General features: G+C 57.6%; 3 protein-coding genes across 7 annotated transcripts in view; 1 reads left to right on the forward strand and 2 right to left on the reverse strand.

The window, feature by feature from the left end:
• Positions 1 to 6,224, reverse strand: part of ESPN (espin) — a 79,151-nt gene extending 72,927 nt beyond the window's left edge. Inside the window, exon 1 of one of the 4 annotated variants that reach the window (XM_044996400.1) lies at positions 5,737 to 6,224. In XM_044996400.1, coding sequence (XP_044852335.1) covers positions 5,737 to 6,030 — 294 coding nt within the window. In that variant the 5' untranslated portion in view covers positions 6,031 to 6,224. Of the gene's footprint in view, positions 1 to 1,722; positions 1,861 to 5,736 lie in introns of those variants that run through there. The other 3 variants (XM_044996399.1, XM_044996401.1, XM_044996403.1) reach the window with 3 other exon arrangements.
• A 3,186-nt stretch (positions 6,225 to 9,410) lies between these two features.
• LOC123354491 (claudin-16-like) lies at positions 9,411 to 13,638 on the reverse strand. Of its 2 annotated transcripts, none has more exons than XM_044996606.1 (4): positions 13,347 to 13,638; positions 11,967 to 12,128; positions 10,444 to 10,508; positions 9,411 to 9,666 (listed from the first exon to the last, which is right to left on the reverse strand). In XM_044996606.1, the coding sequence occupies exons 1-4, from the start codon at positions 13,504 to 13,506 to the stop codon at positions 9,460 to 9,462; spliced, it is 594 nt and encodes a 197-aa protein (XP_044852541.1). In that variant the 5' UTR covers positions 13,507 to 13,638; the 3' UTR covers positions 9,411 to 9,459. The 2 variants fall into 2 exon arrangements, with proteins under 2 accessions (XP_044852541.1, XP_044852540.1); XM_044996605.1 differs by having other exon boundaries at positions 10,444 to 10,631.
• A 10,201-nt stretch (positions 13,639 to 23,839) lies between these two features.
• Positions 23,840 to 25,700, forward strand: HES2 (hes family bHLH transcription factor 2). Its single transcript, XM_044996643.1, has 4 exons — positions 23,840 to 23,973; positions 24,139 to 24,234; positions 24,808 to 24,901; positions 25,356 to 25,700. The coding sequence occupies exons 1-4, from the start codon at positions 23,878 to 23,880 to the stop codon at positions 25,634 to 25,636; spliced, it is 567 nt and encodes a 188-aa protein (XP_044852578.1). The 5' UTR covers positions 23,840 to 23,877; the 3' UTR covers positions 25,637 to 25,700.
• The last annotated feature ends 246 nt before the right edge of the window (positions 25,701 to 25,946 follow it).

Below are 25,946 nucleotides of genomic sequence, written 5' to 3' on the forward strand. Positions count from 1 at the left end.
TGTGCCCTGGGTGCACCATAAAGGCCAGAAACCAGAAAACAAAGACCAATAACCCAACATATATTATTCTTTTAAAATCTCATGATTTTAAAGCTGGCCTCGTGAGCGCTGGGGCCTGTCTCATGATCCTTGAATGTAGGGAGTTGGCAATACTGCACTTAGCCATTTATGCTGAGACATGAGCTGGGTCATTTCCACATGCTGTAATACCTCCAGGTGAAAAAGAAGGAGCTATTTAAAAAATAGCAACATACAGACTTTTGGAGACTGCAGCACCTCTGAGTTACACAGGAATGTATGTGCAAGCCACTGACACTCAAGACCTCCTACCCAGTAATTTATTACATTTAAACTGAAAGCACATTTGGGAGTCTACGTTCAGTCATCCCCTTAACAGATACTTCTGCCCAGGAATGGACAATTTGCCGATTGTTCTTCCTGGGCACTGACCTGCCTATTAACGGGAAGGGCATTCCACCGCTCCACTGGGCCTGCCCCAGGGTGAGCTGGCATCGTGCTGCGTGGCCACAGCAGGAGAGTCATGCCGTGTTGGCTGCTTTGGCATGCGGTCGCTTGGTTACTGCACAGCCCCACTGCGGCCACCAGTGCTCGTGACAATGTAGAACAGCAAGTGGAATTTGTCCAAGATGGCTCCTAATTGTGCTGAACCTGTAACCTTCCAGCCCGATCATCCCCCCCCGCCCCCCAGTCCTTCCAGCCCGATCATCTCCCCCCCCCCCGCCCCCTGGTCCTTCCAGCCTGATCATCTCCCCCCCCGCCCCCCGGTCCTTCCAGCCCGATCATCTCCCCCCCCCGCCCCCCGGTCCTTCCACCCCGATCATCTCCCCCCCCGCCCCCCGGTCCTTCCAGCCCGATCATCTCCCCCCCCCCCGCCCCCCAGTCCTTCCAGCCCGATCATCTCCCCCCCCGCCCCCCGGTCCTTCCACCCCGATCATCTCCCCCCCCCGCCCCCCGGTCCTTCCAGCCCGATCATCTCCTCCCCCCGGCCCCCGGTCCTTCCAGCCCAATCATCCCCCCCCCCCGTCCCCCGGTCCTTCCAGCCTGATCATCTCCCCCCCCGCCCCCCGGTCCTTCCACCCCGATCATCCTCCCCCCCCCCCCCCGGTCCTTCCCGCCCGATCATCTCCCCCCCCCCGCCCCCCGGTCCTTCCAGCCCGATCATCCCCCCCCCCCGTCCCCCGGTCCTTCCAGCCTGATCATCTCCCCCCCCGCCCCCCGGTCCTTCCACCCCGATCATCCTCCCCCCCCGCCCCCCGGTCCTTCCAGCCTGATCATCTCCTCCCCCCCGCCCCCCAGATGGCTTTTGAAGTCACAGGAACATCACATATTTTCACCTCTCAACCTGCATCATGCAAGCAGCTTATCCCTCAAGTGTCTGCACTGATTGCAGCACCGCGTGTAAGAACCATTCAGACAGACTGCAGCGTGCTGCCCGAAGGCCCGAACCATTTACATTTCAGCCTCCCTGCCTCCAGACCCGTGCCACGCTGTGCGGTAGGAATCTGGGGTGCTTGTCGTTCGTTTCAGTGGAGTTCAGCAATGTCTGGGCCACCCAGAAATGCTGCGTTCAGCCTTGTGGCCAGCGTTTAATCTGATCACTGAACTTTGACTGCAAGACCGACAAGAACAGTAAGGAACAGAGCTTAAGCTGAGTAACCCAGCCACAGCAATCACACACCGGATGCTGGCAGAACCCATTACCCCTTGCCCCAGCCAGGCCTCACTGTGTCTGTGGCCCAGTCCAGGCTGCCTGTCCCTGCGATGCGTCTGAGCCAAACACCCTGGGACGTTGGGACAGTTCGGCGCTGGCTCTGAATATCATGGCTGCACTGCAGAAAGCAACCCGCTGCGGGTCTGGCTTCCAGAGCTCCCAAGCTGCAACTTCCAGTGCGCCAGCCTGGGACGTGCCCTCCCCAAGGTCTGATCAGTAGCTCCTCCCCACAGCATTTCAAAGGGTTTCCAATGAGTGTGTCCCAGGCACAACAATGATCGTTTTTCCCCTCTCTTCAGACAGGCACAAAGGCTCGTGTTCTCCTGACACACCTGCACTCCAGGAAGCCCCCTGAAAGTGGCAGGGCAGGTTAATGGCTCCCAACATGGGTCCCTCCGGGAGGGACTGCTGACCACCACAGAGCTGGAGTCCTGTCCAGTGAGCAGTAAAGGGCATAGCCACAGTTCAGCACCGGCCTGGGAGTCAGAGATTGGTGAGCTCTAATCCTGAGCATGGCACTGACTCCCTCTGTGGGGTAGGGCACAGCCCTTCCTCCGCGGCTCTGTCAAAGCAGAGCCAGCACTGACTGCAGCGGCTTCCCAGGCCTGAGCAGAGAGGGATATTGACCCCTGTGTATGTGTTCATGCTGCAAAGCACCTTGCAGCCAGACCGTGCTCTATTCTTGAGAACATTTGAGGCCCTGACTTTGCTTAGCACAATTGGCCACCGAAAACGGCTGCTTAGCATCACCCCTTGATGCTCTGATGGCAGCTCATTCCAGGATTGTAAAACGGGCAGTTTGCAGCTCGCACCATGCTGGGCAGGCCAGGGGCATTAGTTCTGTCCTGTTTTATGCAACTAACCCACACAAGGAGAACGGTGAACATTGCAATTTGAAATTGACGCTGTCGGTTAGTGACATGAACTCCATAGCCATGTGCACTTTGCAAACTGTGGGGAAACCCTGACCCTATTGACCTAGTGAAGCCAATGGCTAAAGTCCTAGTGAGTCCAGCAGGGGCAGGATTTCACCCATATTTGCCATTGTGAATCATCAATATCATGTTGTCAGGAACCTGCAGCCCAAGAGTTAGTGGCTGAAGAAATTCAATAATTTCAGCAAGCAGATAAATCAGCGACTCTCACAAGCTGTTCCTGGACAACGCCCAGACAAGACAAGAGGAAGGTGAAATTTGCTGCATTAATGATTGGAGGGTGTTTGTGGAGAGTGAGGAGTGACTGTTTGTAAAGCGCTATGGAGATGATGAACAGCGCTTGGTAAATGTCACGTCTGGTTGTTAGGACCAGTCCGGTGGGTCCACAGGACAGGCTGCACCACCAGTGAGCACCAGGATTCCTGCTCGGGAGGGAGCAAGCAGGTGAGGAAGATAAGGCTGTCCAGCAATGCCTATGTGCAGCCACCATGCAGAGGGACTGTGGGGTTCTCAGCCCCAGGTCCCTTCCCTCTCTGTGCTTCCACTTCCCCTCCACCCTTTAGCTGCCTTGGCTATTCAGAGTGCAAGCTCCTGGCCCCGGCACTGCGCTGTTGTCTCTGCCTGGGCCCAGGGCCTTGAGAAATACAAATGATGATGATTCATAGACTCTAGGACTGGAAGGGACCTCGAGAGGTCATCGAGTCCAGTCCCCTGCCCTCCTGGCAGGGCCAAATACTGTCTAGACCATCCCAGATAGACATTTATCTAACCTACTCTTAAATATCTCCAGAGATGGAGATTCCACAACCTCCCTAGGCAATTTATTCCAGTGTTTAACCACCCTGACAGTTAGGAAGTTTTTCCTAATGTCCGACCTAAACCTCCCTTGCTGCAGTTTAAGCCCATTGCTTCTTGCTCTGTCCTTAGGGGCTAAGGTGAACAAGTTTTCTCCCTCCTTCTTATGACACCTTTTGAGATACCTGAAAACTGCTATCATGTCCCCTCCCAGTCGTCTCTTTTCCAAACTAAACAAACCCAGTTCTCTCAGCCTCCTTCCTAGGCCATGTTCTCAAAGCCTTTCATCATTCTTGTTGCTCTTCTCTGGACCCTCTCCAATTTCTCCATATCTTTCTTGAAATGCGGTGCCCAGAATTGGACACAATACTGCAGCTGAGGCCTAACCAGTGCAGGGTAGAGCAGAAGAATGACTTCTCATGTCTTGCTCACAACACACCTGGTAATGCATCCCAGAATCACGTTTGCTTTTTTTGCAACAGCATCACACTGCTGACTCATATTTAGCTTGTGGTCCACTATAACCCCTAGATCCCTTTCTGCCGTACTCCTTCCTAGACAGTCTCTGCCCATTCTGTATGTGTGAAACTGATTGTTCCTTCCGAAGTGGAGCACTTTGCATTTGTCTTTGTTAAACTTCATCCTGTTTACCTCAGACCATTTCTCCAATTTGTCCAGATCATTTTGAATTTTGACCCTGTCCTCCAAAGCAGTTGCAATCCCTCCCAGTTTGGTATCATCTGCAAACTTAAGAAGCGTACTTTCTATGCCAACATCTAAGTCGTTGATGAAGATATCGAACAGAGCCAGTCCCAAAACAGACCCCTATGGAACCCCACTTGTTCTACCTTTCCAGCAGGATTGGGAACCATTAATAACTACTCTCTGAGTACGGTTATCCAGCCAGTTATACACCCACCTTATAGTAGCCCCATCTAAGTTGTATTTGACTAGTTTATCGATAAGACTATCATGCGAGACCATATCAAATGCCCTACTAAAGTCTAGGTATACCACATCCACTGCTTCTCCCTTATCCACAAGACTCATTATCCTATCAAAGAAAGCTCTCAGATTGATCTGACACGATTTGTTCTTTACGAATCCATGCTGGCTATTCCCTATCACCTTATCACCTTCCAAGTGTCTGCAGATGATTTCCTTAATTACTTGCTCCATTATCTTCCCTGGCACAGAAGTTAAACTAACTGGTCTGTAGTTTTCGGGGTTGTTTTTATTTTCCTTTTTATTCCCAGCACTATGTTTTCCCTTTTCCAGTCTTCTGGAATCTCTCCCGTCTCCCATGATTTTCCAAAGATAATAGCTAGAGGCTCAGATACCTCCTCTATTAGCTCCTTGAGTATTCTAGGATGCATTTCATCAGGCCCTGGTGACTTGCAGGCATCTAACTTTTCTAAGAGATTTTTAACTTGTTCTTTTTAAATTTTCTCTTCTAAACCTGCCCCCTTCCCATTAGCATTCACTCTGTTAGGCATTCCTTCAGACTTCTCGGTGAAGACCGAAACAAAGAAGTCATGAAGCATCTTTGCCATGATGCGTCACCCAGACATCATCCATCCTTCTGTCTAGGTCAGGGCTGGAATCCAGCCCCAAAGTGAAGGGCAGTGTGTGGGGCCTGAGGAGCAGGCCCATCCTCCCACCTTGGCAATGCCTGGGGCTGGAGACATGGCACACAGCCTGGCAGAGCCCAGTAGGGCTTCCAGCCACTGTCCAAGGCCAGGGACTCTCCTAGTGTAAACGGCTCACCGAGGTGCCCTGGGAGGCAGGTGGAAGGAAGTGGACTGCTCCAAGGCCCCAGAGGGGCTGTGTGCGGGAGGCCCTGGCCCCAAACTCAGCCCACTGCTCTCCTACCCATGGAGAGTTGTGGGTTTCCAGGCCAGGCCCCACACAAGGGAGCGAACTGTGTTCCATGCAGGGAACTGGGTCAGTCTCCACCCCGCCTGCCTGGGCCGCTGCAGCAGCTGAGGGCAGGAGAGGGCCTGCTCCCCTTCATCCAGCTTTTGTTACATTCCTTGTCTGCGGCCACCCCAGAGCTCCATGGTGCGGCCGGGAGCGCAGGCCAGTCCCACGCCCTGGGTGAGGTGTACCCGGTGCGGCTGCCCGCCCAGGGGGCACTGCCCAGCACTGGAGAGCTGCTCGCCCGCATGTCCACAGCCCAGTGCGGGCCCTGCCAGGCACCCATCACACCCGGGCACCCACAGGCACCCTGGGAGCGGGCTGAGCCGGGGGAGGGAAGCCGCGCGCGGTGCCCACCTGAACGCAGCAGCCTCCCTGGGTCAGCAGCCACTGGAGACAGGCCAGGTTGCCGGTGGCCGCCGCGTCGTGGCCCGGGGTGGCCCCGTTGCGGGCCCGGCCATTGCCCGGCAGCGCCGCCTCCTCCACCAGGTAGCGCAGGCAGTTGAGCTTGCCGGCCCGGGCGGCGTGGTGAGCGGGCGAGGCGCCCAGCGGGTCCCGGAGCCCCGGCTGCAGCAGCCCCTCCGCCTGCAGAGACTTCAGGGTGTCCACGTCCCCGTGGCGGGCGGCGAGCAGAGCCCGCTCCAGGGCCATCTCCTTGGCCGGGGGAGCCGGAGCCGCCGGCCCCTCACCAGCCCGGGGGCGCCATGGGGCTGCCCGGAGCGCCGAGCCGCCGAAGTGCGCTTAGCTCCCGGGAGGTGGCCTGCCAGCAAGCCCCGGGAAGGAGCTGCCGGCCGGGCACTGCGAGATCTGTGCCCCGTGCCCCCGGGACCCGTCCTGCGCTGCGCCCCCCGGGACCCCTCCTGCGCTGCGCCCCCCGGGACCCTCCTGCGCTGCGCTCCCCGGATCCCTCCTGCGCTGCGCTCCCCGGATCCCTCCTGCGCTGCGCCCCCGGGACCCCTCCTGCGCTGCGCCCCCCGGGACCCCTCCTGCGCTGCGCCCCCCGGGACCCTCCTGCGCTGCGCCCCCTGGACCCCTCCTGCCCTGCGCCCCCCAGGTCCTCTCCTGCGCTGCGCCCCCCTGATCCCTCCTGCGCTGCGCCCCCCGGGATCCCTCCTGCGCTGCGCCCCCCGGGACCCCTCCTGCGCTGCGCCCCCCGGATCCCTCCTGCGCTGCGCCCCCCGGGACCCCTCCTGCCCTGCGCCCCCCGGATCCCTCCTGCGCTGCGCCCCCCGGATCCCTCCTGCGCTGCGCCCCCCGGATCCCTCCTGCGCTGCGCCCCCCGGATCCCTCCTGCGCTGCGCCCCCCGGGACCCTTCCTGCGCTGCGCCCTCCCGGATCCCTCCTGCGCGGCGCCCCGAGGAGCTGTCCCTGGAGTCTCCTGCCCGGGTCTCTGGCTCCGGCTGTCAGGCTGGCTGGGGCTCCCGGGCACTCCGAGGCGCACAGCGCAGCATGACCCCTGGTCTTGGCACTTCTCGTCCCCCAGGGTCAGACTCCAGCGGCCGCCCCGCTCCCCTCCGGCTCCGCAGCCCGCCCTGCCTCCGGGCTCTGGGGAACAGCAGCCAGGCGGCGGCAGGAGCCCGCCGCGATCCCACCCCCAGGGCGGCTCCTCCTTCCCTCGGTGTCTGTCTGGGGAATCGCAGGAGCCGCTGTGATCTTCCCCTCCCCGCTTCCCGCCCAGCTCCTCCTGCTGACCCCCCCCCCCCCCCCCGCTAATCCCCAGGGCCACCAAGGGTTAAACCCTGCCGCGGCTCCTGGCTAGAGTCCCGCAGCAGCAGGGTGGCAGAAGGGCCCCGGGCAGTTCCTGGCAGGAGCCCTGGGGAGGGGAAATGCCCCAGTGACCAGCAGGGCGGAGGGTGTGTGGAAAGGGCACAGGGCAGCGGGTCTGTGTGCCGCTGTCCATGGCCTGGGAGCCAACGCTGGCCCTGCCCCAGTCAGAGCAGGCGGGAATCCGGTTTTGTGGCCCTTTCCCTGCTTGCTGGCCCTCCCTGGTAGATTCCTGCCTATAACCACAACCCTTCAGCTGTGCAAGGTGGGTGGTGTGTGACTGGTCACTGACGTCACATGGTATTGTGGGTTACAGACCATCATGTCCCACTGGAGGAGGAATCAGAGTTGGGGTCTTTTCTTGCTGTAGTCTAGACACACCAGTCCTAGAACAGAGCGAGTTACAAATGGCACCAGACAAACCTCCCTGCCAGGAACCTCAGCCCAACACCAATGCCTGGTTCCCAGGAAACAACTCTGCCCCAAGAATTTGCTCTGGCTAGAGTGATTAAAGCAGAGAGCAAACTCCCTTGCTGTTTGCCACAGCTCCCCGAAAGCAATCACATCACAGAACTCACAACAACACAACCTGTCTTTCATCCAAGATTGTGCAGCGCTCCCACACTGAGACAAAGGCTATTTGTACGGGTGCCATCTGGTGGCTGCTGCTCTCAGAGTGGTGTTCATGTTCCCTGTCTCAAGCTTTTATAACAGAATAAAGACACGTGGGACTAGTGGCAATTATGATGTTGATTCTTTGTGTTACGGCAGCACCCAGAGGCCTCCCTCGGGATCAGGCCCCGATGTGCGGGGTGCTGCACACCCAGAGGAGCACATGGCCTATTCTAGTTTGGGTGTGATTGCAAGAGCTCCCTCCTCTAACACTAATGGGACCAGACCCCTGCTTGTGAAGGAGAAACGGCCAAACTGAGCAGCTGTTTGGGGCTTGACCATAAAACATGGAGAACAATTGATCACCGTCCTCTTTGTAACAGCTCTTAGATTCAAAGACTGTTATCAGGTGCCCCCACGGGCAGTGGTGAACCCCTGCTTTGGGGAGGCTAGCCTGCTGGCCCTGCCCCTTATGCTCAAGACCTCTCCCCCCACACCCTGGAGCCCCAACGCCCCCAAAGGAAAAGCCCTGAGGGCCCCCTCCGCCAGAGGGGTCCTGGCCCGCCCGCCCCAACCACATCAGGCTGAGCCGTCAGCCCCCTGACCCACTCCAGCACCAGACTGAGCCTCCACCCCCACCACCGAGCACCGGGCCTGCTCCAGCACCAGACCAAGCCACCGGGCCGGCCCCAGCACCGGGCTGAGCCGCTGGTCCCCCCGCCCCTGATGCCCCCCCCCCCGCCAGAGTCTGGCCGGGCCGAGCTGCCAGCAGCCTCCCCAAGCACCAGATCCTCCCGCCGAGCCACCAGCCCCAGCAGTGTCTGGACAAACCTCCTCAGTCTGCCGGCCTCACTCCACACTCCCCCGTCCCAAGGAGGAGCAGTGGGGACCTTCAGGGCTGGTGGGTGAAGTGGAGGAGGCAGTGGGGGTCTCGGGGGGGGGCACCGCTGCCCTGTTGTCCAGTGGTGGGTCAACAGCAACGCCAGGGAAGGCAAAGCCTATTATACCCACCACCCATGGGTGCCTCCCGTCTTTTCTCCAGATTAACTGTGCCCAGTTTTTTAACCTTTCCTCGTGGGTCAGGTTTTCTAAACGTTGCATCGTTTTTGTGGTTCTGCAGGGTACTCTCACCAGTTTGCCCACATCTTTCTCTAAGTGGGCTGCCCAGAACTGCCCACAGGACTCCAGCTGAGGCCTCCAGAGCCAAGCAGGGGAAAACTTCCAAAGGCAGCGCAGAAAATGGGGTGTTCAAAGGCTAAAACAAAGGGAATGTGATTACATGTCGGGCACTATGGCCGGAGTGTTCACGTCACATTGTCTCTATTGGCCCATATGGCAGCCCAGAGCACTGAATTAGCACAGCGCTTTTACCTGCCTGGACTCAAACTTTAGTTTGACGGCTTATTTAATGCATGCGAAGGAGGCCAAAGCAATATGCAAATAGCACAAGCCAGGAAAGCTGGGGAGAAGTTGCACGGCATGTTCCACCTGACTGTAGATACCAAAAACATTTCTAGAAATCTAGCAGGGAAACATGGCAAATGTATCCCTGACTTGAGCCTAATCCTTGGGAAACAGTATCTGAGAAACGATTACAAAGCAGGTCTCCCAGCCTTTCCACGCACAGAGCTGTGTCAAACATCACCAAGCTGTGACTTTCGGTGATACTGCTGCTGTCCTCCAGCTCGGGAGATCTCGTCCCGCTCACACATACGTACGCACAATGTCCATGCCAGCAGTGCACCCACTCCCAGCTACTGCCTTCACTGCATTTGCCCTGGGATCTTTTTTAAACAGGACTTCATAGCAGGATACACCAGCTGCAACAATAGCCCCTAGGCTGCCCCCCACAGCCATCCATAGGGAGTAGCCGTATTCAAAGCTTGGGAATCCTGGGATTTTTAGAGACACCTGTAAAACAAAAGCAAAATTGAGTATGAGCAATAGAAAATGTGTCCCGTTCACCCTGAGGTCACTCCCCTAGCTCCAGCATAAAGGTGGTGAATGACATCCACCGTTAAAGCTATCACAGGTGAAATGTCTGCAACGGTAGAAAGCCCAGGTCCTGGGGTGGGTCAGATTGCTGAGGGAGCATTTCACCAGTGCGCTGTTTTATTTGTGAGGCTCCTGGTTCATTCAACTGGCTGAATTCGATGAACTCGCTGAGGGCCCAATTCTGCACCCAGTTACATCCCCACAGCCCTAGTTAGCTTGCTAAGGGTGCAGGGGAGTAAAGGAGAGCGGGGCGGGGCCCAAAGGCCATAGAAATGCATTGCATGGTGCTTGCCCTTTGTTTCATAGAGTGATCCTGGATTCCCAGGGCCTCTCCCAAAGAGCGGGGTCAGTAACACTTCTCTGTCTGCCCTCTGCTCTGATTAGGACGGGGCCCGAACGGGATCTGTAGGAGCCTCCCAGACAGAACCAAACCAAAACAGCTGTTGTCAAAAACCAGCTTTCATCAAAGCGCCGGGTGGATCAGCCTTTCTAAAGTGACCAATACACCATTACCCCTATGGCAACTCCAGCTCATTGTGGCTCCTCAGATCCTGTGTCTGAATTGCCTTGTCTGGTTCCAAACTCAACTGTAAGCTCCCTGGGGCAGGGGCTGTGTCTCTTCCATATCTGGAAAGTGCCAGGTGACCGTGGGAGGCTCAGTAAATAACGAGCAGCAGCTGCGGGTGACAGTACCTCGTACTGGTGCAGGGAGTAGACATACACACAGTATCTTGTGACACCAACAGAGGTTGAAATGCCTGAAACAAAGCAGAGAACTCTGTGATTCCCGCAGTCTTGGGGTAGACCCCAGAAAGCAAAACCTCCCGTCTGCTGCCGTGGTTCACTGTGAGTTTGGGTAGGTCCTGATGTGTGCCAGGCCCCTGTGGAGAATTCAAAAGGGCAGAGGGTGAAAAGATGAGAAACTCCCCAGCTGCCTTCAGATCTTGTCGTAAATGATCATTTAGAAATGTGTCCGGGGGGTTCCAGCTTTTTCTTACAATGTTTGTGAGCAAGTGGCATTCCACCTTGCTCCTAGCATGGTTACGCACGCACATCCAGACGCACATAGCACAGCTTCCCCTACACACAACACACACACACACAGACACGCATGGCACAACTTCCCCCTAAACACACACACACACACAGATATGCATCACACAGCACAACTTCCCCCTGAAAACACGCACACACACATGCTGCCTGGGGTTTCTTCATAACTAAACTTTAATAACAGCAAACATAAACATCCTGTCCGCTCTTGCCCCCAAGCATGGCTAGTCCCTGCAAGACCCCACTGCAGGACCCTGGTTCCCTCTGCCACAGAGAGCGAGAGGCTCAAACCTTCTTATGCCCAGGATTGGAGCTAATAGGACACACCTGGTCCAGATGCCAGGCTAAGTCAGTAGAAGACCCCTGCATCTCCATGAAGGGCCCTATAACCTTCCATTCTGCTGTGTGGTGGGGCTATAGTCATCCCTGGCTTGGTTTGTTTAATAAGATCATGGTGTTTGAGATTTGCTTTTATAGCTGGATGAGGAGAGCTGAGGGGATGGGTAGCAGCATGTCATCTAGTCACCCCATGGGTAGCATGAAATCCCAGTTCAGAAAAGACTGTCCCATCTTCAGCAGTCACAGAACTCTGGACTGGGCACGTCACGCTGCCCCAGCCCCAGGCGCCTATGCCATAGGGACTCTCAAGAATGATCCCGGGGGTCTTCACTGAGCGTTTTCAAGGAGGCCCCAGTGGAGCTGGCAGGAATTTTTTCCATGAAGGGTTTTTTTTAATCAAGCAAGGGCGTTTGGGCCAAAGCAATTGTTTTGGGGTTTTTTTATTGTTGTTTTTTCACAAATATCCACATACATCGTTTCCAAATATTTTGATTTTAAAATGTGTGTTTGTTTTGTTTGTGGAAACTGAAAAGAGAAAGTTTTTGTTTTTTACATTAAACCCCAACATTTTTCATAGAAACCTTTTTCATGGGGAAAAAAACCAAATCATTCCCTGACCCTCCCTAATGCCCACACGGCCAGGTGCATGGGCATCCATGCACACGTGTGAGTGCATTTGCACGTGTGCGTGGTCTGCCCCGGCTGACTGACCTCGCACGCCCTGTCAGGCTCCCAGCCAGCGTCACGACTTGGGATGGCATCGCCTAGAGACAGAGTTGGTTTGTTTTAACAGCTCTTAGTTCAGAGTTTGGGGGAGAACATACCTACGAGGAAGAAGAGTCCGGCAGCCAGGCAGAGCCAGTGTTGTTTAGCCAGGGGTTCCTGACAGCAGCTGAAATATTTAAATCCCAACAGCAGGCAGAGAAATGCACCAGCACTAGCAATGCTGGAAGTGATCAGCAGCGTCCGTGTGAGAATGATGGCAGCTTATAAAAAGAAGCAAACAAAGCATGAGCAGGAGAGTGACATGGGGCTAGTGGGTGTGGTCCTGGATTTAGGGCTGTACCCACAGAGGATGGATGGTGCAAGGGGCTGGTAACGGGCTATGATGCTGGTCACCAGTCTGACCCCATTGCAGATCAGTGGTGACTGCTGGGCATGATCCTCTGATGGAAGCTGATGGACTGAATGAAACATTTGAAAAATGGAAAAAAATCAGTGGCAATTTTTTGGACATTGTTTCAGTTTGGGGGAAGGGGATGCCAACATTCTGAATTGTTCTGATGAGCTGTAGAGCTGGAGCAGACAGTGTGTGGGCCGTAGGGCTGAAGGATTTAAACAGGAAGCAAGGAGTTGTGCAGCTGGAAGGCTGTAATATGCGCTATCAATGGAGTTTGATGCAGTACCTATGAGCCGGGAACACAGAGAAGTAGTCAAGGCCTCGCTTTGCCTTCGCATTTACACATCTCCTGCTGGAGCCGCTGGGAGCTGCCACGGCACATGTGGTTACACCAACTGCTCAGGTGTAAATATTAAAGAGACCCTGCTAGGCTGGCAGCCTCATCAGTGGCCTCCTGCTTCCTGCCTCCTGAGTCCAAAGTCCACGTCATTCTCCGGGTATGCTCCCTTCCCTCCTGGGTCAGGGCTTTGTGTCTATCGCGCAGTGCCACCTACCCTAGACAGGGTGATTCGCCTGCTCTGAACAGTCAGCTGGAAGCTGCGCCCTCCTGCCTCTCTCCCAAGCCCTGTGTCCCGGGGAAGTGACCAGGAGCTTTCAGGAGTGGGACAGTGGGCTGGCTGGAGGGAGGGGCCCATGTCAAGAGACTTTTGCAGGGAGTTTCCCTGACTCTAGAATGAAGTTTCATTTGTGGAACTCCATCTCCTGCAGCACTCTGCTCTGATTGAAAGTCAGCCCCGAAGCGCAGAGGATTGGTGCTATTGGTGGGAACACAAGAACAGCAGGCTGGGTCAGCCCCAAGGCCACTCTGGCCCAGTATCTGGTGCCAGGTGCCAGAACCATGCAGGAATGGGTGTGAGATAATCTGTCCCACGGGAAGGGCTCATCCTACCCCTGGTAGTTAGCGAGTGGTCTAAGGCCTTGGGCAGGGGGGTTGATCTCCCTTTCAAACACCATTTGTGGTGTTCTGATACATCAGCCTCAGGGGAAAACTGCAGCTCCCCCACTGCACCTCGCTCTTTGTTACCTGGATGTGGATTCAGGTAGGAGCTGAAAACATCACAGGTCCAGATCTTCACAAACTTGTCCCAGACACATTCTCTCCAGAGGCCACGACACCGGGTGCTCAGAACAACGGAGCCTTTGCTGTTAATCTGAGAGGGGAGAAGGCGCAAGTCATGGGGCATTGTATCCTGCCGCACAGTACAGCCCCCAGAGTATGGTTCAGCATCAGGGTTTGCTCTCCCCAGGAGAGAGAAAGAGAGTGTAACCCCATTTTCCCCATCCCCTTGACTATTCCGTCCCGTTATACGAGACACCCTGCTTTAATCCTAACCCTCTCCTCCACCACCCTCAGCCCCTGGCCTCCCCCAGGGCCTGCTCTCGCTCCTGGATGGGCATTAGATGCCAGGTTCTCTGGAAATTACCAGGCCCTGTTTGCCAACAAAACTCTTCAGCTCTGCTCAGTAGCAGCGTTTGATTGGTCATTATAATTTGCTCCCATGGGGCCCAGAGTTCGATGCTCAGCACCACCAAGCGGGGCCGGATATTCCGCAGAGCTCAGTACCCAGTGTGCAGTGCTCATTCAAGGCCTCGGGCTGGAGCAATTCCAGAGCAGGAGAGCCTCATTGCTCCAGCTTCACCACCCTCGTTCTGCTCTGAATGCGCTGTCTGAGGCGCGCCAGTGCATTACACCAAACCAGCATCTGCGTAGATCCCAACAAGCCCCACTCTTCAGGAGAGCAAGGGAAGTGCTCAGAGGCCACGGTGATGGGCCCTGCATAAGAACCTGGCTAGGCTAGAATTTACAGCTCCTCTTTGATGTATGTGGCATGTTTGTCAGAGCAGATGCTGGGGGTTTTGTGCTGCTCTGGGCGTTTCCTAGACATGACGACCCAGGGCAGATAGGAGAGTTTGCCGCTGCATTGCCCCGTGTGAGTGCGCTCACAGCCAGGGAGCCCGCCTCAGCATGGAGGTCTCCATAGCTCAGTTACCAAATGGGACAGAAAGGACACCAAAGTGTCTATTACCTGCCAACAGTCTGTGCAGAGCGAGGTGATGGTGCTGGCCATGGCAAAGGCCCCACAAAGGATGGAGAAGATGGTCACTGCACTGCCCATGGGATATGAGCGAGGGACGGCAGAGCTGCAGAGCCTGGTTGTGGAGCTGCTGAAGGTGATTCTGATCTGCCCAGGCCTGGCTTGGCTTTGCAGAGAGCAGAGCCCAGCGGCTAGGTGTGACCTCTGAGTCCCTCCATGGAAGCCTGCAGGCCTTTGCTGAGTATCTCTCAGTTCTGAGCTGGCCTGGGAGAGCCCTTTGTCATTCGCTCGCTCGGGAGCAGGATGTTCTCCCTCGCAGGCACAAGCCAGACCCAAGGCAGCCGTGAGCTGCAGAGGAGCGAACTCTGGAGCAGCCCCTTGCACTGCAGAAATGTCATGTGGAACAAATGAGGCAGGCCAGAGCGTGGGGCCCCGCTGGTTAAATCTCACTCCGGGAGCCCCTGACATTCAATCTCGAGGCTGAAGAGCATCAGATGATCATTATTACGTCACTCCATCTCCTTCTACACCTCGGACCCGGACCCTTTCATTGCCAAGCTGGCCTGCCCTTTCCAGCTGGGGACGGGGAAATGGAGCTTTCCCCATGCTGACGCTCCTGGGTCTTGCCTCCATCATGTCTTGCTTGTATGTTTTAGAGGGACATATGTGACCACACTCACTGCTAGGCCAACAGCACTTACATGGCCTGCTCAGAACATGTGTATGATATGGCAGATCAGAACAGTCCGCTGAATCCCATCATGGTGAATCCCAGATGTAGCCATTAAATGCTTCTACCACAAGATGGCGCTAGCCACTAAACAACTGAAAACTCAGAACAACCCCACCAAGGCCAAGGCCACAGAGGAGAAGTGAGGGTGTCCCAGGGTGCCAGGGGATGTGACAGGTGCTCAGGGCTTTTCCTTCTGGCTGCCCATCTCTGCGCTAAACCTGGTGAGCATTGTATAAATCTGGTAGAAATCAAAGCTCCATTTTCTCCATCCACAAGCATCACTGACCTTTTTGTAAAAAGAACAGGAGGACTTGTGGCACCTTAGGGACTAACAAATTTATTTGAGCATAAGCTTTCATGGGCTACAGCTCACTTCATCAGATGCATGCAGTGGAAAATACAGTAGGAAGATTATATATACACACACACAGAGAACATGAAACGTAAGCCTGGATGTGTAAACTGGCCCAAGATGGCCAAGGACTATTGTCAGGGGACCTGGCCTCCCTTTGTGCCCAGCCCCCGTGGGCCTGGGAGTGATGGCACTGTCTTGTCTCCGCTCAGCCCGCAGACAAGGGAAGCTGAACTAGCAGGGAACATTAGTGGCATGCGACGTGAGAGTGACTGATGCTTCTCCTTTACGCTCAGGTGAGCTCCCAGCCTCCCATAAGCCAAGATCAGTGCAAGGTCTGTGCCTCCGGGAAGGACCAAGGCCTTTCCAACAGGTGCAGGCCTTGCATGAATAATGAAGGAAAACAGATGTGAGGACACGGGTTAGCAATGGACAAGGCCTAAACTCACAAGTGGCCTTGTAAATAACATAGTTAGTAGATAAACAACTAGTAAGAAGGGTAATGTGTGATGAGCTGGCAGCTGCAGCTTTGTGGATCGTGGACACGTTCGTGATCTGCACAGGGGTTGGTTACAAACACATAGACCAATCCTAAAGTGTATGATAGGATGTGTTAACCAATAGTATTAGATGCAAGTGTATAGATAAGCTTGTGTACATTGGATGTGTGGTGTACTCTGTACCCATCCCCTATGCTTCAGCCTGAACAACTCAAGTGTAGTTTGATTGAACGCCAATGAGGAAACTTCAGTGAGGAGCCGAGAGTTGAGCTGATGGATGCCAGAGAACTGGATGAAGTGTCCTCCCAGAACTGGACAGGGGTGTTCAGGATAAGATGAGTGGAAAATATCTCAGAGACAAGCCCAACAGCAGAGAGTTTAACTACAAAGGTGTAGGAAGGATTGTGTCATTTCATTCTTGATGTTTTCCCTTTTCTCGCTGGACTGACATTTCTCTGCATCCAGCAGCAGAACCAGCCTAAGGGATGGGGAGAGTCTCCTCGCTCCACAGAGGTCTGACCCCTCTGATAAAAAGCCACAGAAGAGAAAAGAGTGGAGAACTCTACCACTGCTGGGACATGCCGGGTACCGAGCCAACGTAAGTGCCAGGGAGGGGACCCTTGGAAATGCATAGGACCTCGCACTTACAGTAGATGGAACTTACTTGACATTACAGATGTTACCAGAGGTCCCTGGGGTAGGTTTGCAGGAATCTCTCTATACAACAGGGATGAACACGATACAAATTCCCAGGCAGAGAGAGACGCTATCTCCACGTCAGGGGTGGGGAGGCCACAAAGAAAGTCAGGGCCAGAACTGGGGCTTCAGCTCAGCACTCCCAGCTGCCAAGGCCTGCGGTGCCCACTGCAGCGCTGCCCTCGTAACCCTCCAGGGCAGGTTCAAATGTGGCACTGGCAGGGGGCAGGGGGCTCTCCCGCCCGGGGTTCCCACCCAGGCCTTTCCCAAGCGGTTAGAAGAGAGGTGCGGGAAGTAAGGGGCTTTATACTTAATCCCGATAGACGGGGGTGTGTGGGGATGGATAGATTCTGCTCCAGTCTATCTGTCTGTCCGTCCATCCCCACACACCCTATCTACTCCCATCCACCCCCTCTGTCTGTCTGTCCGTCCATCCCCACACACTCTATCTACCCCCATCCACCCCCTCTGTCTGTCTGTCTATCCATCCCCACACACTCTATCTACCCCCATCCACCCCCTCTGTCTGTCTGTCCGTCCATCCCCACACACTCTATCTACCCCCATCCACCCCCTCTGTCTGTCTGTCCCTCCATCCCCACACACTCTATCTACCCCCATCCACCCCCTCTGTCTGTCTGTCCCTCCATCCCCACACACTCTATCTACTCCCACCCACCCCCTCTGTCTGTCTGTCCGTCCATCCCCACACACTCTATCGACCCCCATCCACCCCCTCTGTCTGTCTGTCCGTCCATCCCCACACACTCTATCTACTCCCATCCACCCCCTCTGTCTGTCTGTCCGTCCATCCCCACACACTCTATCTACCCCCATCCACCCCCTCTGTCTGTCTGTCCGTCCATCCCCACACACTCTATCTACCCCCATCCACCCCCTCTGTCTGTCTGTCCCTCCATCCCCACACACTCTATCTACCCCCATCCACCCCCTCTGTCTGTCTGTCCGTCCATCCCCACACACTCTATCTACCCCCATCCACCCCCTCTGTCTGTCTGTCCGTCCATCCCCACACACTCTATCTACCCCCATCCACCCCCTCTGTCTGTCTGTCTATCCATCCCCACACACTCTATCTACTCCCATCCACCCCCTCTGTCTGTCTGTCCGTCCATCCCCACACACTCTATCTACCCCCATCCACCCCCTCTGTCTGTCTGTCCGTCCATCCCCACACACTCTATCTACCCCCATCCACCCCCTCTGTCTGTCTGTCCGTCCATCCCCACACACTCTATCTACCCCCATCCACCCCCTCTGTCTGTCTGTCCGTCCATCCCCACACACTCTATCTACCCCCATCCACCCCCTCTGTCTGTCTGTCCGTCGATCCCCACACACTATCTATCTCACGGCAGTTAGGGCAGCAGATGGGCCGCTCACTGGCACGTGCCGCTGGGGGTATCTCGCAGCCTCCCATCCTCCGGCGGCTCTCGGGGGCGGGGGTCCCCGGGGGTCCCCCCGAGGCCGATGATAAGGACACCGCGATGAAGCTGATAGCGGCCCCCGGGGCTGCTCTGCCCTTTGGCTTTGCAGAGAAGGGCTGAGCGCGGGTTTCCGCCCCGGGCGCGCCCTCGCAGGGGCTGGGTCTGTCTCGGCCGGGGCTTGGCTGAAGGGCGAAAGGAAAGAAACGGGGGGCGGGGGGCAGGGGAGCTCCTGGCATTGCACAGGCTCGGCGAGCCGCGAACCTCGGACAGAAGCGGCTCCCCAGCAGCCCCCGCTGGGGGCTCTTGAGAGCTCAGCAGCCCCTGCCCTTGCCCTGCCTGGAGTGCTCGGCGCTGCACCGAGGTGGGAGCGGGCCAGGCCCGGGCAGCTCTTCGGGGTTGCTCCTGAAGGACACACAATCCGGGAGACCCTGCGGAATGACAAGTCCCCAGGCAGCCGCCAGCGCTTGCATCCCGCCCAACCCCCACTGGGTCGGGTCCAGGGCCGGGACAGGCAACCCGCGGTCCTGGGCACACCGGGGCAGCCCCCTTCCCGCCCCAGGCACCCGCTGCCTTCTTCCCAGCCAGGGAGCGCCCATCGCCCCCCAGAGGCAGCCTCAAGGCCCCCTCCGCTGGAGAGGCGAGGCGGCGGCGCTGGGTGCCCGGTACGCGGGGGTGTCGGCTGGGGGAGAGACCCACTGCGCTCCTTCCCTCCTGCCACACGCAGGGCCCCCGGCGCGGGTGGGCTTCGCAACCCCCTCCCCCGGCCATGGCGCCGCGCGAGTCGGAGCAAGCGGCCCAGGCGCTCAGCAGACCCAGGCAGGCCGCTGGGGGCCGCTCCCCCCGCCCCGGGAGTTGTCAGTTACTCGGGGAAGCGTCTCCTCGCGGCGCTATTGTCTCGGGCAGATGGCGGCGCGTTTCGTACCCGCCTCAGTCGCCAAGCGCCTGTTCCGAGCAGGCGGCCTAGACATGAAACCCGGTGACCCCGGGACCTGCCCCCCACCCCCGCAGGCCGGCAGCGCCTGACTGTCTGTCTGCCACGACCCAGGGCCGGCCCGAGCTGCGCCCAGCCGAAGGAGCCAGGCCGCTGGGACTCGCTTGCCCGGTGCGGGGGCGCCCGCTGAGCCGGGCGGTGGCAGGAGGCGCTGGAGGGGGCGGAGGGGAACCAGGGGCTGTCAGGGGGCGCAGGGCCAGAGCCCGGCACTGGGGGGTGGGGGGGGGTTGTGGGGCCACTGGAGCCTTAGCGAGGCCGGGACACTGAGGCTGCGGGGACAGGGGCGGAGACCCGCTGCGGCCCCACCCGGAGGCTCCTGCCGGGCCCTGCGCTCAGCACCCTGGACAGCAGCTCGGGCAGGCGGCGGCCGGGGCTGGTGCTGACGGGAGACGCTGCGCCGGGGGAGCCTGGGCAACCTCTGCCCCCGAGGGGCAACCAGCCGTCTCCATGCGCCGCCCCTCCGCGCCTGGAGAGCCGAGAGGCCGGGCACCCCCGGCCCGGGGACCAGGCGCCGCTGCCCTCTGGCCCTGGGACCTGCCCGCGCCCCAAGTCCCCAAAATGTCCTGCCCAGAGAGAGGAAACCAGATGACGTCACCCTTCCATCGGACGGATTCAAATCCAGAGCAGCACTTGGATGTGAGCCCCTCTGATGTGTCCGTTCCCCTTCCCCACCGTCTCCTGCGCTTCCCTAGGTTCCATGTTCCTGTCTCATAGGAGCGGGAAGAGCCCTGTGGCACCTTATAGACTAACAGAGGTATTGGAGCAGGAGCTTTCCTGGGTGAATAAGAGTCTGGCTTAGCCAGTCAAGACAAGGCCACCGTTTGCAACACTGGTGTGATCACGTGAAGGGACAGGCAAGTTCAATGTAATGCCTTAAACAGCACAACACTGGGGTGAAAAATAACATGTAACAAAGGGAAGAAAAGGGGAAGTGGATAGTAATGAGTATAAATCACAAGTAAGGAAATGTGGAAAATAAGGGAAGCCAAGGGACACAAGGAGAAACCTGTGGCCAGCAGAGTTAAGGACAATAAGGAGTTTTTAAAATCTATTAGGAACACACAGAATCCTGAGAATGGTATTGGTCCATTACTCGATGGAAGTGGTAGAATTATCAATAATAATGCAGAAAAGCCAGAGGTGTTTAATAAATATTTCTGCTCTGTTCTTGGGGGGAAACAGCTGATACAGTCTCATCATACCGCGATGATAACACTCTTTCCATTCCACTAGTATCACTCACTGAAGGATGTTAAACAGAAGCTACTAAAGGCAGACATTTAAAAATCAACAGGTCCAGATAACTTGTAACCAAGAGTTTTAAAAGACCTGGCAGAGGGCTTTGCTGGACCATTAATGTTGATTTTTCAATAAATCTTGGAGCATTGGGGAACTTCCAGCTGCCTGGAAGAAAACTAATGTAATGCCAATTTTTTAAAAGGGTAAGCCTGGGAGTAGCTGGTACAGGACTTGATTACTAATGAACTAAAGGAGAGTAATATAATTAATGCAAATCAACATGGGTTTATGGAAAACGGATCCTATTTAACTTGATATCTTATCTTTTTAAATGAGATCACAAGTTTGGCTGAGAAAGGTAATAGTGTTGATGTGATATACTTAGCCATCTATAATGAGGGAAGGATAGCTCAGTGGTTTGTACATTGGCCTGCTAAGCCCAGGGTTATAAATTCAATCCTTGAAGGGGCCATTTAGGGATCTGGGATAAAAATCTGTCTGGGGATTGGTCCTGCTTTGAGCAGGGGGTTGGACTAGATGACCTTCTGAGGTCCCTTCCAGCTCTGATAGTCTATGCGTCTAAGGCATTTGAATTGGTATCACATGACATTATGATTAGAACAATATAAAATTAACGTAGCACACATTAAATGAATTAAAATCTAATGCACTGAGAGGGGGAAGGGATAGCAATAGCTCAGTGGTTTGAGCATTGGCCTGCTAAATCCAGAGTTGTGAGTTCAATCCTTGAGGAGGCCACTTAGGGATCTGGGGCAAAAATTGGTCCTGCTAGTGAAGGCAGGGGGCTGGACTAGATGACCTTTCAAGGTCCCTTCCAGTTCTAGGAGATTGGTCTATCTCCAATTATTATTAAAGGTCTCAAACTATAACTGTAAATGGAGAATTGGCATTCAGTGGGTCTGTTTCCAGTACAGTCCCATAGGAATTGGTTCTTGGCCCTAATACTATTTAATATCTTTATCAATGGCCTGGAAGAAAACATAAAATCATCACTGATAAAGTTTGCAGATGACACAAAAATTGGAGGTGTGGCAAATAACAAAGAAGACAGGTCACTGATTCAGAGCCATCTGGATCACTTGGTAAACTGAGCATGAGCAAACAATATGCAACTTAATATGACTAAATGTCAATGTATACATCTAGAATAAAGAATGTACACCATAGTTACAGGATGGGGGAATCTGTCCTGGGAAGCAGGGACTCTGAACAAGATTTGGTGGCCATGGTGGATAAGACCTGAACATGACACTGTGATGCTGTGACCAAAAAAGTGAATGTGATCTTGGGATCTCCACTTGGAGGAGAGAGGTGTGACCGCTGCTGGAATACTGTGTCCTGTCTGGTGTCCACAATTCAAGAAGGATGGTAAATTAGAGAAGGTTCAGAGAAGAGCCATGAGAATGATTAAAGGATTAGAAAACCTGCCTTGCAGTGATAGACTCAAGGAGCTCCATCTACATAGCTTAACAAAGAGAAGGTCAAAGGGTGACTGGTTTATTATCTGTAAGTACCTACAGGGGGAACACATATTTAACAATGGGCTCGTCAGTCTAGCAGAGAAAGGCAGAACCTGATCCAATGGCTGAAAGTTGGAGCTAAACAAATTCAGACTGGAAATAAGGTGTAAATTTTTAACAGTGAGGGCAATTAACCATTGGAACAATGTACCAAGGGTCCTGGTGGATTCTCCACCACTGACTAGTTTTAAATCAAGGTTGGCTGTTTTTCTGAAAAATCTGCTCTAGCACTTCTTTGGGGCAGTTCTCTGGCCTGTATTAGACAGGAGCTCAGACTAGATGATCACAATGGTCCCTTCTGGCCTTAAAATGTAGACATCTGTGAAAGTTTGCCAGTGGCTGATAGGACCTTGTGCTGGGTCCGGCCTATCATTTTCCAGCAGCTGGGCCTCCAAGCCCTAAAGACAGACGCCGCCTTTCCTGTCTTTCCTATTCTCTTCTCCCTCTGCCGGTGACTCGGCCTTGTTGTGTCTTGTGGAGAAAGAGGAGGGGCTGCCAAACGGCAGCAGCAGCTCGGAGCCCCTTTGTTCCCCCAGAAGGACGGGTAACGCACTTTGGTACCATACGCGGCTGCCAGCCAAGGGGTTTCCCCTGTACAGATGAGTCCCTGGCGGGAAGGGCTTACGGACAGGCGCACCTGGCTGCGCGGTTGCAGGTGCGGGACCCGTTCCCGTCAGAGGGCGAGGGGTAGCAGTTAACGAAGGGGCTTTGCACCCACTCACGGGCCTTGGGGGAGCTGCCCACCCCCCAGCGATACAGGCCCCTCCGCTCTGGGGCCGAGGGCGGGCTCTCCCCTCGCGGGGCAGCAGGGGCTTGGGTTTGAAGCTCCGCTGCACGGCGGCTTGGGAAGCGGCGGAGCTCATCCCCCGGGAGGCCAGCGGCTGCCCCTGCCCGGGTGGGGTCAGAGCCCCGCTCCCCAGGCGCGGGGGGCTGGGGGGGGCTGGAGCTGACTCCCTGCGGCTAATGGGGCGGGGCGGCCAGAGCCCGGCTCCCAGCTCGGCAGGGGCGGAACCACCCCAGGGCGGCGGGAGACGGTCCCTGAAGCGGCCCCTCCCGGAGGTTCGTGCGGAGCCCCGCGCTCAGCACCCTGGACAGCAGCTGGGGCGGGAGGGAGCCGGGGGCTGCGCCGGGGCGAGCCAGCCGCCTCTGCGCCCGCCCGCGCCGAGATCCCACCCAGGGAGCGGCCCACTGGTCCCGCGGGGCACTGCGCGGAGCGCGCGGCGTGGGGATAACACGGGCCGCGCAGCAAAGCTTCCCACAGCGCGTGTCGCCTTCGGACTCGCAACGTGCTGCGCAAACCGGCCCCCAGCCAGGGGCCTCGCGTGTCTGGCGGTCCCAGCGGCGGGGCTGGGAGCTGAGGGAGGCAGCGCGGCCCCCCCGAAAAGAGCTGGGGCCACCCGCCGCGTCTTAAGCGCCAGAGACGCGCGCACGGAGTCGTGCGTCGTAGCACGTGTCAGGAGAGGGAGCCCTGAATATAGGGGCCTGTGTCTGCAAGGACGCAGCTATGTGCACAGCTCTGCTGCCAGCATCGGCCCAGCGAGGGGGTGTGTGTGTGTGTGTGGAGGGAGGGGTGTGTGCGTGTGTGTGTGGGGGGGGAGGGGGCGCATGAATCCCGGGCGCTTTCCCGGGCGCAATGCCCGCCGGAGCCCCCCGAAAGCTAGCGCGGGCTGTGGGACTCGGGGCAGCGCTGGGGCTGCGGGTTTCCCCGGCACCCCGCTAGGCGCCCAGACCAGAGCGGGCAGGTGACGGGCCGGGCTGCGCGCTTGGCTGCAGCCAGTGCCCGGATCTCAACGCCCTGAGCCCGGGGCCCAGCAGATGGGGCGGCTGTTAATTGGCGGGGCCTCCTTGGGGATCCAGCCCTGCCCCGGGCGTCCCTCCCCAGCCCTGTAACAAAGGCGGGAGGCGGGAGGCGGGGCCCAGCAGAGGCGGCTCCATAAAACGCCCCGGCCCCGGCTGGGAGCACGATTCCGCCCCCAGCAGCTCTGCCCAGCGAGCTCCCAGCGATCCTGCCCTGGACCCATGTCCCCGCGCAGCGCAGCGCCCGAAGCGGCGCAGAGCTACAGCGCCAGGCTGGGCGCGCTCCGGAAAACCGGGGAGGCCGCTGAGCTGCGGAAGGTGAGCGAGGGTCGCGCTCTAGCACCGGGGTCCCCCCGGATCCGCCCCCACATTCCTCGGCCTCCGCACCCCCCATGTAACCCTCTCAGCCCCTGGGCCTGACCCGCCCACCCGCCTTGTGCCCCCGCTGCACCGGGACTGACCCGTGCCCTTGTCTGCCCGCAGACCCTCAAGCCGCTGATGGAGAAGCGCAGACGAGCCCGCATCAACGAGAGCCTGAACCAGCTGAAGACCCTCATCCTGCCGCTCATCGGCAAAGACGTGAGTACCAGCAGCCGGCACCGCGCTGCGCCCCCCTCCCCGGGCCGGCTCCGCGCTGCGCCCTGCGCCCCCCTCCCCGGGCCGGCACCGCGCTGCGCCCTGCGCCCCCCCTCCCCGGGCCGGCTCCGCGCTGCGCCCTGCGTCCCCCCTCCCCGGGCCGGCTCCGCGCTGCGCCCTGCGCCCCCCCTCTCCGGGCCGGCTCCGCGCTGCGCCCTGCGCCCCCGCCCCCCCGGGCCGGCACCGCGCTGCGCCCTGCGCCCCCCTCCCCGGGCCGGCACCGCGCTGCGCCCTGCGCCCCCCCTCCCCGGGCCGGCACCGCGCTGCGCCCTGCGCCCCCGCCCCCCCGGGCCGGCTCCGCGCTGCGCCCTGCGCCCCCGCCCCCCCGGGCCGGCACCGCGCTGCGCCCTGCGCCCCCCCTCCCCGGGCCGGCTCCGCGCTGCGCCCTGCGCCCCCCCTCCCCGGGCCGGCACCGCGCTGCGCCCTGCGCCCCCCCTCCCCGGGCCGGCACCGCGCTGCGCCCTGCGCTCCCCGGGTCAGGCGCCGCCTAACCTGTCCTGTCGCTTCCCCACGCAGAGCTCGCGCTATTCCAAGCTCGAGAAGGCGGATATTCTGGAGATGACCGTGCAGTTCCTCAGGGAGATCCCCGCCCCCTGCCCCCCCGCCCCAGGTGAGTCTGCACCTCCCAGCCCAGACACCTGGGCGCAGCCAGGCCCAGGCTGGCGACAGGGCCAGACCCTCCTCAAATCGCTTAGCCTGGAGAACCCCCCAGCCAGACCACGTGTTCCTCCTGCTCCCTCTTCCTTTATCCAAGTCTCTGACTCTATTGACCTGCGGCTGCGGCCCCTGGCCCCTCTCCATGCCAGGGCACGCTCCCCTTGCAGCCGCTAGGACTAGGGTGACCAGACAGCACGTGAAAAATCGGGACGGGGGTGGGGGGTAATAGGAGCCTATATAAGAAAAAGACCCCAAAAGCAGGACTGTCCCCATAAAGTCAGGATATCGGGTCACCCTAGCTGGGACTGGGCCCAGGGTGCAGTCCGCACCTCTCCCTGGCCAAGCCCCCCTGCCAAGGCAGCCCTGACTCCACGGCTGAGCACTGACTTGCTGTCTCTCTCCTCCAGACCCCGCCGAGAGTTACCGGGAAGGATACCGAGCCTGCCTGTCTCGCCTCACCAGCCTGCTGGCAAAGTCCCACCTCCTGGGCAGAGACTCATGCAGCCACCTGCTGGAGCACCTGCAACGGACCAGCACTGAGCCCAGCAGCTGCCAGGACTGCAGCAGCCCCACGGACTCATGCCCAGCCTGGCGGAGGGCAGTGCCAGCCAGCCCGGCCAGGGGGCTGCGGGAGGTCTCGTCCCCTCACCCCCGAGCTGCAAATCCAGGCATCTGGAGGCCCTGGTAGAGCGGCGGACTCTGCACACCTCTGCCTGTACATAGGGGAGCCCAGCTATTTATTTGTACATTGATCGCCCTCTTTCTCCCCGGTGTAAATACCATATACAGCCCGGCCTGAGCCGGGACAGCTCAGCACTTGGTCCCAGTGCGGGTGACAAGGCAGCGGAAGTGGAACCTGGTAAACCCAAAGGGTTGGCTCCTGGGTCTGTGAACTGCACACTGCTTGCTTGGCCAGAGGCCGACTGGCCCTTGCTACGGAGTCACTAGAGTTTAATATGCGGGAGACACTTTATATTTTCATACAAATAAAATGCTCT

This window comes from Mauremys mutica, chromosome 21, assembly GCF_020497125.1.
Source record: "Mauremys mutica isolate MM-2020 ecotype Southern chromosome 21, ASM2049712v1, whole genome shotgun sequence".
In the NCBI taxonomy this organism is placed as follows: Eukaryota; Metazoa; Chordata; order Testudines; family Geoemydidae; genus Mauremys; species Mauremys mutica.